Source organism: Nansenia antarctica, assembly GCF_963989245.1.
Source record: "Nansenia antarctica genome assembly, chromosome: 1".
In the NCBI taxonomy this organism is placed as follows: Eukaryota; Metazoa; Chordata; class Actinopteri; order Argentiniformes; family Microstomatidae; genus Nansenia; species Nansenia antarctica.
This window is the reverse complement of record NC_137674.1, coordinates 62,112,353-62,127,354: the sequence shown is the minus strand read 5'-3', so window position 1 is coordinate 62,127,354 and position 15,002 is coordinate 62,112,353. Positions and strand designations below refer to the sequence as shown.

General features: G+C 42.4%; 1 protein-coding gene across 3 annotated transcripts in view; it reads right to left on the bottom strand.

Annotated features, from left to right (window-relative positions):
- Positions 1–616: 616 nt before the first annotated feature.
- cnstb (consortin, connexin sorting protein b) overlaps positions 617–15,002 on the bottom strand; it is a 14,629-nt gene continuing 243 nt past the window's right edge. For 2 of the 3 annotated variants that reach the window (XM_080539706.1, XM_080539705.1), the window contains exons 2-11: positions 13,161–13,729; positions 12,208–12,317; positions 10,915–10,945; positions 9,673–9,759; positions 9,356–9,467; positions 8,408–8,432; positions 8,191–8,284; positions 6,410–6,729; positions 2,517–2,661; positions 617–2,289 (exon numbers count right to left, since the gene is read on the bottom strand). In XM_080539706.1, coding sequence (XP_080395832.1) covers positions 2,081–2,289; positions 2,517–2,661; positions 6,410–6,729; positions 8,191–8,284; positions 8,408–8,432; positions 9,356–9,467; positions 9,673–9,759; positions 10,915–10,945; positions 12,208–12,317; positions 13,161–13,239 — 1,212 coding nt within the window. In that variant the 5' untranslated portion in view covers positions 13,240–13,729 and the 3' untranslated portion in view covers positions 617–2,080. The remainder of the gene's footprint in view (positions 2,290–2,516; positions 2,662–6,409; positions 6,730–8,190; positions 8,285–8,407; positions 8,433–9,355; positions 9,468–9,672; positions 9,760–10,914; positions 10,946–12,207; positions 12,318–13,160; positions 13,730–15,002) is intronic. The other variant, XM_080539704.1, reaches the window with a different exon arrangement.

Genomic DNA, 15,002 nt, shown 5'->3' with positions numbered 1-15,002 from the left:
GTCATGAGTAGGTGACTTTGAATGTGAGTGACAGTCTTTAACACAAAGGCCAAGACGACCTATTTGCCTGTCTTAGAAATATTATAATCAGATGTGGGCATGTGGGCTTGCTTCATTTTATTAGAACAAGTAGCGAATGTAATACTAGTAGTGGTGTCTTTTAGTAGGGCTTATACTTGATATTATTCTATTCTATAATCTATTTCATTATTATAATCATGCGACAATAGGCCATGTCACCTGTAAACCCAATTTCATTAGGCTACGCAGCAATCAATTGATAAAGGCCGAGAGAGTTTATGAAGGCCTATGCAGTGATACAGTGATGTTTCTAGAATTACATCGGCATAGTTAGAGACATCTTGTGCCCAAGCCGTGGTATTACACCGTTAGTAGACTGCCAAGAACAGGTAGGTATACTCTGGTCGGACTCAAGTAATGACAGCATAAAACCACACTTAACAAGTTTCTGTGATATAATTAATGTTCCTTTGAGGATACAAGTCAACAAAATAACATAAACATGAATTGCATGATGCAACACTTGATACTAAACAATGTCCACAGTGACAAAAACATTGACATTACTCAACAACGGCCACTTTGAGCATAGAGGGAGAAGTAAAACATGAGGATTTAATTTAATTAAAGACACCAATGCAAGACGATAAAAGACAATGAATAGCGCATGCTAATAGAAGTAGCTCATTAGGGCCATTCAAAAGACAAACTCATTTTTCTGGCCCATTTTCTTCAGACACTCATAAAGTCTGCGTCTTACTCCTAATGGAGTAGCACACCTGATGGGGGACCCATGGGTACGACCTCACTCTGCGTCTGCGTCAGGTCTCTAACTGCCACTGTGTAGTCTGAACCAGCCAGAGGACACAGATGTCAGTCAACAATTAAAGCAACTGCTTTTAGATCAAACCAAAACAAACAAGAGAGTCTTCGCAAAAGCAAAGGGAATGGATGTGTGTTTACATTAAAACTCGACTCATATAGAATATACATCAGACAAATAAAGGACTTTGAGAGCCGTACATACATTGAGAGCCATACATACATACATCGGTGTTACATGAAAATATTGAGCACCAAACGTAGATAGACGTGCCTGAGATGTCATTATCAATATTGTACAGTGTTGCAGAACTGGGTTGAACAGCGTTTGCTTTAACCTGCCTGTCGGGCCAGATGGGTGGGGTTAGCCCCTTTAGGACTATCCCATTGGTGAAATTGCACCAGGGAAACACAATCAAGCACAGATAAGTATTGGAAATCATTTGAACCCAGGTGTGCTGTGTTATAATGTATTCCAATGACCATGACAATATTTGAAATGCATTTGTTGCAGACTGTTACAGACTCAATTCACATAGTATATTGATATTAATATTGTCATATCAAGAGCTATGCTCCATATTCATCCATAAGCATCTGTCATGCATATTCTTACAGAGTATGTTACTCTGTTATTAACAAATTACTCCGGTGCTCCAGTGTCATTTTCCCCAAATACTGTACATACTGCATGTATTAGCCTGTCCCATTGCAGTGATCAACCTGGATCAAGTACCATATAGGAGGAATGTAAGAGTGGACTTTAGACCCATGTTTCATTGTGCAAATTCACATGTAAAATGTCCAACTTGTCATGAAAATAGCAGACAAGGAGACCTACTATGGAGGTGCATCGTTACATAATAAGTCTCCTCCCAATCTTTCTTATCTTTGTTATTCAATAGCTGCAATATATCATCTAACAATTCCAACTGGCACACAGGCAGCATATTTTAAATGCCACGTAGAGTACTGTAGTGTTATGAGCTCTTTTGTGCAATGTCTGTAGTGTCCATCCATAGGTAAGAAAAAGAAAAAAAAGAAAAGAGAAATGGCAATTGGGTACAGACTTAGCCAATAGAGTCAGTCTCTCCTTCAGTCTCTAGGCCAGCACCTCAATGTCCTCACTGCCCTTCTTTCCTCAACTTCATAGGAACACTCACAGCTTCTCTAACTCGTCCTTTACCTCCCAGCAAGGGTCTTAGAGGGGGGGGTTCTGTAAACTGCTATGACTTGACTAGGGCCGTAGGGGGAGCCAATGTCTGAGTCCATCCACAAAGTGGCGTACGTTCATCACGTAGAAGTCCACGTTGTGAGAGAAGTCAGTGCATATGCTGGAGTAGGTGTCGACCAAGGCACAGTACAGAGCCGTCCCGCCCACACTTATCACCACGGTAACAGAGCACAACAACAGCAGAATCAAACACGAGTCTCCGCCCACGTCATCTGCGCAGAGAAAACAAGATAAAAAGACACATTTTTTAACAAGTAATACAGATGTTGTGCACCGTTAGCATGTTATAATGTTGCGATTGTGATGGAATTAACGATGCGGGTGCAGATGTCTTCTTGGTATAGTTTAGACTGTGTGTGTGTGTGTGTGTGTGTGTGTGTGTGTGTGTGTGTGTGTGTGTGTGTATGCGTGCATGTGCGTGCGTGTGTGTGCATCATACCTTGATCCAGCCCGTCCTCTGGCTCGCTGAAGCGGACCTTGCGTTTGGAGTTCTGTTTGACTGCGTCAGGCCCGGAGGGGGGTAGTCCGTCTAACGATGCCCTTCTCCTCTTCAAGATGGAGACCAGGCCATCTGGCGAAGAACTCTGGAGGACCAAACAGGCATGAGAATTAGCAGAATTGCATACAGGAAGAAGCTTGGACATTCTAGAACATGATTTGAATGTGAAATCAACTGTGTGTTTGAGCTGCAATGACACGTAACAACCAAAGGAGGTCAGTGGAAGCAGCTACACTATGAACAAAGCTACTTTCACTGTTTCATAGGAGGAGATTTTTTTTTATGTTGTATTTAACATTCATTTATCCAGGAAGTTCCATTGAGGTTGAAAGACCAATTTAACAAGGAAGACCTGGTCAATACTATGACGACAACTAGACACTCAAAATGTGCTGAGCAACCACAGAGTGAGAACACTTCCGATAAACAGCAGAGCTGAGTCATAAGCTTTCTACTGAAAAAAGGTCATATACATGTCAGATGGACAGCGTCATCCACTTCCATAATCTATGGGTCAATTATATGATGTCATTAAAGTATGGATCAATACCACACACAGAAATGCATTAGTCAACACATTCAGTGTCAACCCATACATGAACATACTAGTGTATCATTTTGGGTAGCCTCTACCACAGATTATACAAAATGATGTTATTATATTCCTGTGGACTCTGCTCTACCGTAAAGAGTATCCCTTGTCAGAAGTTTAATTTGTCCAATTTTAGATTTATTAGGAGTTCAATGACCATTGCTGCAGCCAGGTTATACATGGACACAATGATCATCTCACAGTTCACATACTGTCTCACCAGCCTGGCACAAGCAAACAAAACCACATTCAAACCACTTGAAACCCTGTATAAACACACTCTTAAAGTGCTGGACAAGAGACCAAACACACATCATTACTGCTTCGTCTTAAGAAAATATAATATTTTAAGTTGGGATAATTTAATCAAATATAGGAATCTCTGTCTTGTCTTTAAAATCCCGCATAACACAGCGCCCGCTCCACTTCGGACATTCATTACACAGGGGTCAAACACTGACAGGATAACTAGAGGCTCAGCTCGAGGAGACTGTGTTGTTCCTATTAGGAAAAGTGCATTTAGCCACTCTGCTTTTTCAGTGAAGGCTTCACAGGAATGGAACTTAGTACCAGGCCACAGCAGAGAACTCTGCACCTACCATTCCTTTTCTCTGCAGCTAAAAATATGGCTGCTTGACAACCAGCTATGTGTACACCAGTAGCCTTCCTCCGTCTTGTCCTTTTGTATCTTTTGTGTTAAGTATGGGTTTGTTTGTTCTGTTTGAGCTTTCTCTAGTTTGTGATTATTGTATGGTACTTGCCTGCTGTTGTTAGTTTTTGTCCAGGTTTGGTAATTTGTTTTGTAAGTAATTTTTGTTATCTGTCATTTTTGTTATCTGTCCTCTTCTTGATATGTTATCTTCTATATTTGGTAGTGTATGTATGTATTTTATTATTTTGAGATTTTAGGTTGCCTCTTAAAACCTGGCCAGGGACAGCAGACGAACACTAGCCTGCTAGGCTAATTGTGGCTCATGTACAGCATGTCTGTTAATCAATGTGCATTGTCCCTATTTTAAATAAATCATAAATTATTATAGTACAGATACACGTATATTGTCAAAGCTATTTGGATGGTAGGTGAGGTATTTGCTATTGATTTAGGATAAGAAGTTAAACATTAGAGTGAAGGGTGATCTTAAAACTGTATTTGTCAGTAGAGAGAGCATCTTACATCTGTCGTTGTTTATGACCAGATGATGTCCATCAGGCTTTTATTTCTCTGTTGTAATAAAGGCCACACCCTAGACTCTCTCTCTCTCACTCACTCACTCTCTTTCTTTCTCTTTTTTGGCGCTTTTCCATTGACCAGACCGGTACGGCTCAGCACGGCACGCATTTGAAAAGTTCGGTATGGTACAGGTAGGATACGTTCTCCATTATACACAACAGACCAGGAACGAGCGGTGACAGTAGGAGGAGTTAAGTGTCATAAGAGCACTTCACTTAAATAAGTGCCGGTATACAGCTCAACGGGGGGAAATGCGATAAGAATTATGTCAAAATGCAGCACTATCATGCACAGATCAGCCTTAAAACATGTAATGTTAGACGGCGGGGCTCATACAATCTCTGCGTTTGTTATAGATACGAGTGCTCCGGTGTCTGGCTGTTGTCAAATATATTTATTTATACAGCATATGGATGTTACGTGCCTGTTACTTGCCGCTTTCAGTTCTAGTAGATCTAGTAGTTCTAGTAGATCGCGCAACCAGGGAAACGCCGACATGTGTTAAAGGGAGCAAGACGCGAATCTACGGGCATTTGGCTCATGAGTGAACGGCGAAAACGCCTGGTCGGCACAGCTTGGGATTCCATGGAAATTATAGGGAACTATGTGTTGAAATAACAGTAATACCATGTTCATTGATAAAATGACATAAGGGATGAAAAGGGGGGATTGCAGTTTTAGAAGGGGGATGATGAAGCGCGCTGGACTGAGGAACGGTCTAGCATAGGCACAGCACATCACCATAATAGCGATTTTTTTTGTTATGCTTGTTGTAAATAAAAGTTCTATGATGCATTGAAATGACATTAAACTAAGATAATAAGATGGTTATCAGAATTTTTCTAATCTTTATTAATAAGTTATTACAGAAACAGTAAGTGACATTTTCCGAGAGTGAAATCTGTTGTGGTATTTAAAAATGGCGGTTAGCGATAAAGTCTATGAACATGGGATGACGATGTTGACGATTACCATTGACCAATCAAAGGTCTGCAGCATCACACGTCACACACAGCCTGGCACGAAAGTACCGAAAGTACCCCTCTCGAACTGGAACTAAAAACGGCACGGGTACTATGGCCCGGTACGGCTCGGTTGGCAGTGGAGAAAGCAAAACAAACCGGGATCACGCGGCCCGGCACGGTAGTGGAAAAGCGTCATTTCTCAGACTCCTTAATGCTGGTTGTCCCTTGGTGACATCATACATATAGTCCACCCATGTCACTGGTGTTGAGGCTTAGTATTCCTTGAGAATAAACACTCCAGTCCCCAATCGTAGAATCAGCTCAACTGCCAAAACATCTTGTTTTTACGGGCTGAGGGGCCTCTCCAGAGCCTGGACCTGGGCCCGTATCCACAGAGCATCTGAGAGTGCTGATCTAGGACCAGGTCTCCTCTTCTCCATGTGATTGTGTTCGTTATGTTCTAAAAGGCCAAACTGGATCCTAAATCAGCACTTCTACTCTGAGATGCTTTGTGACGTGGACAGAGAGATATTCAGACAATGTGCCGTGGGCACAGTGACTATTGATACATCATATTCAGAATGTTCAGAATATTATTACATAACCCAGATGGGTAGTTGGCTGTGTTTTGGTGAAGAGTGGGAGAGTGATGGGAGAGTGGGACTCATTTCTCTAGGAATGTAGAAGAATCTGATAATCAGACAGGATTTTGTCTGTCAGTTGTTCAGGGGAGGCTGCTGGAGCCGTCCTCCGATGTCTACCTCCAGCAGCCTCCCCTGCTGTAGCCTAGACAGTATAAAAGGGACCAGCCATTTGCCAATGACATTCATAGCAACAAGACCTGATGACGAGCAAAACAGCGAAATGTACATCAACAAATTAATCATTGCCATTGACAATACCTGAGAACAGGAGAGGGTGGGAAAACAAGACTCTATAAGAGCTGTATAGTCACTCTCACAGGGTTGAATCTTCTATTTTAACGAAACTTGAATTCTCACAAGTATGGATCTCAAGTGAGGATTCTCTCCTAGTGTTTCCTCACCTCCGCCTCCACATGAGAGAGTTTCACCAGGTCCTTCACTGACGCCTGGGGCACCCCTGTAGGCCACTCCAGCTTTACCTCCTCCTCCGGTGTCTCCTCAAACACCTCCTCCTCATCTTCATCAACCTCCTGCCCCTCCTCCACTTCCTCCTGCTCTCCTTCCTCCTGCGCCTCTCCCTCCTCCTGCTTCTCTCTGTCCTCCTCCTCCTCCTCTTCCTCCCCCTCTTGGTCTCTGTGTTGCGTGGAGTTGGCGCCCCCTACTGGTGACGCGTGCTGCTCGTCATTTTCCTCACAGGGCTGTAGGGGTTTGTTGATGTCCACTAGGAGAGACAAGGGAGCATGTCAGAATGGTCTCCATTTTGACTGATGGCCATTATCAGGTTTTAATGTTCCATATGACCACGTATTGATCTGACCATCCCCACAGCATCACCCTGGGGGACACAGGTTTAGAACTGATGTCATCTCGGATCTCCATCATCTACATGATCCTGATTGGCTTAAATCGTCATTAAGCCTATTGATTTTACAGAATATTCAGTTGAAAAACGGATTGTTGTTCGCCAGACATTGATCTCTGCCGTTCTAGAACAGGAGGTCATGTCACACATATACATTACATTTCTGAGGTATTAAACTTTTCCTCTACTGAAATTAGCTTTCAAACACTATACCTAACCCCGAACCCTAGAAGAAGGCAAAACAGCAAAGTTACTCGCTCATACATTTTTACCAGATAGACCATTTTCACTTTGCAGCATGGCTATTACAGTTGTTCTCTATCGCTTTAACACTAACATCAGAACCTCAAACACAATGACCAAAACCTGAAACTGGTGTTTTTATCTCACACCAATTCTTCACAATGACAAACACATTTCTTGCTTATCCCTCATTTAGCTGCTCTAAACCACACAGCTAACAAAACACTAAATACAATTCTCTACATTTGGCACAATCTTCCTTGATAAAATCTCTTGTGTTCACATGGAAAACACTACCATTCAGAATGCTAAACTCAACCTACAAAATTCAATCACAAAATCACACTCCTCATATAGGCAAATCAAATACCTATTGCTTTTCAATTGGCAATCATAGCTTTAGCAATGAAAGGGCCAAAGGTGAGCTCTCATGTGTTGAAATATATCTGAAGTATATCAGGGCTGGATTCGCCATGTCAGGCGATACTTTCCCCTCTGCTTGGCCAGGGAGAACATTGCCTGTGATGTCGACGAGGTCTTGTGGCCTTTGTGTGTAGAGTACAATTATGCAGAAGGCTTTTTTCTTTTTTTCTATTGTTTGTTCTGAAGAACACTTTACAAATCCAACTGTCATTGCTGGGACGTGTACAGTATTTCAGAATAAAAAAACACATTCTATTCTTGTATTTGTGTGTTTTATATTTGAGTATGAAAACATAACAGTTTATAACAGGCTACTGTACATATGTAGTGTAACACTGAAAATGCAAAAGGCCTACTGATAATCTTATCATAGTACTATTTTCCGCTGATCATAGTGTTTTCCATTGTGCACGTCAGTGTTCAATTGGTTCTTACAAATGTCTTCATTTGATGGTGTGTGTGTGTGTGTGTGTGTGTCACAACATTTCATTTTGAGAAGACATAACATTATTTTGAATGCAGTGAGATATGTGGAATTTAGGGTTTTGTGTGTGAGGTTTTGGATTTGTTTTTTAGAGTTAAGAGAAAATGAGCCATGCTTTCAGAAAACGTGTTAAAGTGATAGAGAAAACTGTAAGTAGGGACTGTGTTTACCTCTCCCATGATGAGACAGAGACCTCTCTCTCTCACTCCTGTCACACTGCCCCCTGGTGTTCTGGATGTCTTTCAGTGCTGCGTCTGTCATGCTCTGCAAACACACACAGCTTACATGAGATGTATCTCCCAATGACTCCTATACACAACCATGCCCACTAAAATGTTAACTACAAACATGGATTCAAAGGTTAAAAGGGCAATGTGTATTTCTTACCTTCACTGCACTGGCCTGTGTTGGCCTGTTACAAAGAGAAAGTGAGTGAGAAAAAGATAGGAGGCATGGAGAGAGAGAGAGAGAGAGAGAGAGAGAGAGAGAGAGAGAGAGAGAGAGAGAGAGAGAGAGAGAGAGAAAACAAATAAGGAAAGAGAGAAGTTAGATTGGGTAAAGGTTGGTGTTCAAAGAGGCATTTGATTTCACATTTTTTTAAGTTCAAATGACTGGAGGCTACTAAAGTGAGTGGGCATCTGGTATCCAGCTGAATCAATCCACATCATCGCCACAAGCTACAAACATACCAAGAGAGCAGGTCTGGGTGGGGCACAGAGGCTTGCATTAAAACCTGTCTGAGCCCAAGGCTTAGAGAAACTTTAGAACTGCTAATCAAATGTGATTTGAAATTAATTCAAATTTTCCATGACTGAATGCTGAAACCTTTTGGAGTTTGTGTCTAGACAAGAACCACCAGCGCAGAATGTATTCCAACAAGATTAGACGATGAACTCACATAACAAATAACACCAAAAAAGTCATAAATGGGAAAATTACCCTCTCTGGAACAAACTGTTGTGGGGCAGAATACATTACAATTATAATTATGATTAGCTTTCGCTATAATGCTCCTAGCAATACATTATGCAAATTAATATCCAGCCATTCAGAATCAGAAATCTTTTTATTGCCAAGTATATTCGCACATACAGGAAATGTACTTGGTGTGTTCCACTGTTCCTAGTTCCTAGTATCCACTGTGAAAGAAACAGACACAAGGGTGAACTGAATAGGAAAGTATTCCCCAGTGGAGAGTACTTTGGAGAACAGTCATCAGGACCCTAGGTTCCGTGTAGAGCAATGGGCCTAAGTATTGTATCTATGTAGGATTCATAGATTCATAGTTATAGATTAGTTCTGTGCAAAACCCAATGTCCATATAGAATGGCTCACCTCTGGTGTGTCCTGCAGATCTGGCTCAGTATCTCTATGTGCTCCTGTCCAATGTTATTGGTCCCAGATGAGGAGCTGCTCTCAGGCCTGTTCCTCTCTCTACACTGATTCTCTGCAAACACACATGACACACACACAGACATGCACACGCAGACAGGCATGCACCCACGCACGCACGCGCGCACACACACACACACAAACAGTTGAATTTGAGGCTAGGTGGAAAAAAATATGGATTAGGATTTCATTGGTCATTCACTGGCGAAGAGGATAGTATCTATATGTATAAGACAGAACAGGCATGTCAAGTGCAGTACCCCAGTCTTCCTGCAGGGCGGCGAGGTTGGACAGCAGGCGCTCATGGTACAGCCTCTCCAGCTGTAGGAACTGAACCGCCCATGGATCTGATAGCATCAGGAGTTACAGAAAACAACACACACCCAATCACAACTCTCTCTAAGGCTACCAGCTCTGGGGTGCCCACCAAAGACACATCACCTGGGATGGGGTGGGAGCAGCCGAGGGGTGGGATTAAAAAAGAAATCTAAAGAACTATACCAATTAAAATGGCATGTAATCTTAGCATGTAAAATTGGGAAAATGCTAAATATACCTCACTGTACATAAATGACCATGAAAAATTATTAAAAGATGATATCACTGCACTTGCGGCTTGTGTGCGAAAAACAAGAAAATGCCTGTTCTGAGAATTTTGGTGCCAGAATATTCCCTCCTTCGCTATTGGCATTGAACTGTGATGTTTAGGTGTGTTCTGGTTGTACAAACAAATTAGACTTAAATGTCTGTCCAGTACCTCTGGAACAATAGGACCCTTATCTCAATCGGAAATAGTTGTTTCCCATCCAGTAGAACACAGCCTCGAATCAACACCCACCCTCCACCTTGAAAACCAACCACACCAAGTCTCAAGACACCCAGCCAGACCCACACTCAATGTTCTCTCTCTCCCTCTCCCTCTCTCTCTCTCTCTCTCTCTCTCTCTCTCTCTCTCTGTCCTTTCTCTCTGTCTTGTGGTGCGGTTACCATGGCAACAGCATAAGCAGATGAGGGGATGTTACACCCTGCGAGTCACCAGAGGGAACTAGTACGGGCAGCAGGGAAATCCACCCAAGAACTATAGCAACAAACCCTGCTAACGACCATCCCTCTATCGCTGGTAGAGAAACGCCTGCAAAACGTCATATTCTATCCACTTCCACTCAGCACAGATGGAAACATTTACTTCCCTCTCTGTGGAAATGGTTCCTTTCTTTCTGTCAAATGATTGATACAGTGTCACTCTAAATCATTATCTCCAAAGTGTTAGGGTTAAGGTTAGGGTTAACATTAGGGTTAGGGTTAGGCTAGTTTGACGGTATGAAAACAAATGTGTGTGTGTGTGTGTGTGTGTGTGTGTGTGAGAGAGAGAGAGAGAGAGAGAGAGAGAGAGAGAGAGAGAGAGAGAGAGAGAGAGAGAGAGAGAGAGAGACAGAAAGAGAAACAAGAGTGAGATGGAGATGGAGATGGAGAGAGAGAAAGATGGAGAAAGAGAAGGATACAATCCTCTTCCAGGGAGTAGGCTTCCGCTATCTGTGAAGAGAGAAGATCAAAACAGTTACAAACCGAACAGATATCAATCTGAGTCTACGACCACTGACACAGAATTGGCACCAGGCAGATCATCTGAGTATGAAATCCAGGAGACCCCATCAAAGACAAGTATCACATGATGCCATCACATATGCCAGGAGGGACATTTAACTGATGTATTAGAGACAAAGAGTCACATGCAACAACTTAGGGCCAGGATTACCATACCTCGCTGGGCTTTCCCCCCTCTATAGACACATGACTATTCCCTAACTGTCAGTCCCCTGGTTGTCTATGTTTAGTTTAGAACACAAGGTTTGGCAGAATTAAATCTCCATTCAGCCAATTCAGGAAGTGATTTGAATTTGCAATTCCAAAATGGAAAAACCAAACCCCAACCCTGATTCAGCAGCAAATAGTACGCAGTAAACAGAAAGTTAAAATTCAAGATGGGAGCCAGATGCAATGTGGAGGAAAACAAATGAATAACAATGTTGTGCCTCAGGTTAGCGAATACCATATCTTATGTCAAACAACAACAGTGTCCTTATCCCAACTCTCTGTACACAGGCAAATCATCCTCAGGACTAAATCACTTAAAATGCCTGCATTCTTCCTCAAGAGAGACATCTATTCATGTTCACAAGTATTCAATGTATTTATCTGAGGAAACGGAGACTGCTGAACTGCAGACAGAGAAGGCCAGGTAAGGCCTTCCATTTTCTCCACAGTGCAGCGGAGGAATATTAACCGTGCCATCTCTTGGCATATTACTCTTGTCAGCCAATGATCTGCTGATTCTAGCTGTCTTCAGCAGAGGCGTTTCACGAGTACCACTGTTTCCTGTGATGGCATAGTTGGCTCTTTGTTTCCTCATTGATGCCAGAATTGGCAATGAAACAAAGTCAACTGCCAGGCTCTTAGGGCAGCAGGAAGGCCAAGCCAAATAATCTGATAAGTAAAATATATATAAAATGTACACAGTAAAAAAACATTTTTAAAAATCCATGACATTTGCTGCTTATTAAGCAAGACAGGGGGAAAAGGTCAGGTGTTTTAACAAGGTATAATACAGACCTCAGCACCAGGCCACAGAGGCATCACACACACACACACACAAAGTGATAAACGCGCACACATACGCTTACACGCACACACACACACACACACACAAACACACACACACACACACACACACACACACACACACACACACACACACTCACACACACACACACACACACACAAACACACACACACACCTGATGTAAAGACTGTGGCAGCAGTGTGTGGTCACTATGCTCCCCTAGGGTTTGCAGAGAGGCCAGGAGGTCAGGGCTTGGGCCTGGAGGGTTGCCATGGGGACCACTTTCTGAAAACAAACACAATGTAAATGCAACAGACATACTGTGCATCTCATGTACAGTAGACTATCTTTTTGTGTGCAATAAAATATGCAATATGAGATGTATTCAATGTGTGTGCCATGTTGAGTTGGGGGTATACTACTACTGTATGTTTATTACAGCCAATATCAATTTTAGATTTTTGTTTATACAGCTTTGTGTGCGTACAGGACAATTGTGTGTACAAGACCATTTTCCCTCAGGACAATAAAGTTGATCTTATCTTATCTTGATTGTACATTCTGAGGATAATCAGCTTTAGTGTTAGCCTGGGTGCCAGTCAATGGAGTGCGTGTTCAAGCCATTTCCTGTGTCCACCATGACAACCACAAAGGCTGGTTGGCTGAGGAAGGCAAAAACAGACTGACATCCAGGCTGTCAGCTCGGCAGGTCATCCTCAATACCATCTCCTCTCTTTTCAGTGTAATAAACAGAAGCCTTTTTCATAATGACTTTGCGTCATTGTTTTCAATTACTTCAATGAAAATCTGTGTCATTTGATCATTACATGTACAGTCTGTTAGAACATACCGGTACTAGCCAAGACAATTACACTATTGGTGCATGAAGAATTATAACATAATCATAGAAATATATCATTAAATTCAATTAAACTCTATTACTGTGATAGTCATAACAGTAATAGAATAATAAATGGAATATGTACTGTATATATCCATGGCCTATGGTCCAGTATCAGATACTATGACGCATGGTTCATGTTTGTCATGAGGACAGAGTAAACAGTCGGAGGCCACATATTGTCCAGTAGTGAGATCCAGCAGGTCTGTGTTGACTCAGTGCTGTACCTGTGGGTGGGGTGACCTCCTCTCCCTGGGTGTTCTCTGTCTCTGGGCTTCGCGTGGAGCCACTGCTCTTGTTGCCCATCTCCCCCTTAAGGTTGACTTACGGTCTCTGGGTCAGTGTTCCCCCCAATGGCTGGGTCAGCACCCACGAGTGGGCCGAGCCGGATTCCTACTGGGTCACGGCTTAGGACTAGCTCCTAGCTTGAAACTGTTGTTGTTGTTGTTGTTGTTGTTGTTGTTGGTGTATACTTGCTGGGTCACACGACACTACCAAAAGCTGTGGGAGGGTGACAGCACAGAAAGGTTTGGGAGGCAGAGCTCTGCAGTATGTCCTTAAGCTAGTCGTTGTTGTTGTCATCACAGTTGGAAGACGACAGGTAAGATATTATCAGTGTCCTCTCCTCTGTGTTGGTACGGTCCAATCCACCTTCCTCAGTGTTTAAAAGGTCTGATTCACCCCTGTCTCCTAGTGGTATGGTCTGCTTGTGTTTGGGACTCTCCCTGGTCCATGAAATCCTTTAATAAGTCATCACAGAGCTCACCTTCCTCCTCTCACACTCTTCAGCTGCCTGCTGGTTATAAACACATTTGACAGTGTCAGTATCATTCTCAATGCATTCCTTCCTTTACTGCAGTGCAGTGCATTTCTCCTTGAGTTAGTGAATGTCTGTTATTTTTCTGAGTGAACCTTTTGAAACTAAACTCTTTGTGTTTCACTATGGCTTTCCTTCAGGCACAGAAGGGATGTTCGCCACAGACAGTTTTAAGTAACTAATAATAACATATTTGTCTCTATAGACTACGATAGTCTGTATGGACTATAATGGCCAATGGCTATGTTACATCACCCTGCCACAGTTCTATACAAATAGACAGTTTACAGACAGGCCAGTTCACACAGCATTCATGAATACCATTTACACATCATAGGACCTACAGCATGAGTGACCAGAGCAGAGTGTGTAAATCGTGCCATAACATGACTAGAAGTGACGTGTCCACAGTCATGGGGTTGTGAGGGAACATGGAATGTGACAGAACATAGACACACACACAGAGGTTGAGGGCAGCTGTGATTCATATTCGATGTGCAAGCTGTGAGTAGGCCTACGTTTGTCTCCTCATAATGAAAAGAATGTTGTGACTACTAGCTATGCCCTGATGATAGTCCAATCTGATAGATAAATATGTCTATAATAAACACTTCATGTGTAATAATAATAATCCCTTAATATATATTTTTTTGAGTGATTGTGTGTGTGTGTGTGTGTGTGTGTGTGTGTGTGTGTGTGTGTGTGTGTGTGTGTGTGTGTGTGTGTGTGTGTGTGTGTGTGTGTGTGTGTGTGTGTGTGTGTGTGTGTGTGTGTGTGTGGGTGGGTGTGTGTGTGTGTGTGTGTGTGGGTGTGTGTGTGTGTGTGGGTGGGTGTGTGTGGGTGTGTGGGTGTGTAGGTGGGTGGGTGGGTCTGTTGGGTGTATGTGTGTCTGCGTACATAACCTATAGTGTTCGTGTTGCCATACAAAGGTAAAAAACCGTAATAGAAAAACGAATTGATCCATTCAAGCGAAAGCAAAATAGGTAATTGCCAACTAAAGCCGCCGTTAGAATAATGTGGATAATACCACCCTCTCAACTAAAGTTGTTATAATAATAACACAGTCACAAGAAGAGGCATATATGCTTTACTGCAGCTATATGGACCATTTACTACCATGCACCAATTATCACTAACAACAAGGCTATTTATGAATTAGAACTAGAATTAGAATTAGGAGAAGACTATCAATAAACAGTAACAATAAACTATAGTATTTCGATGCGATTTCAGAAATAACATTTATGTTTTC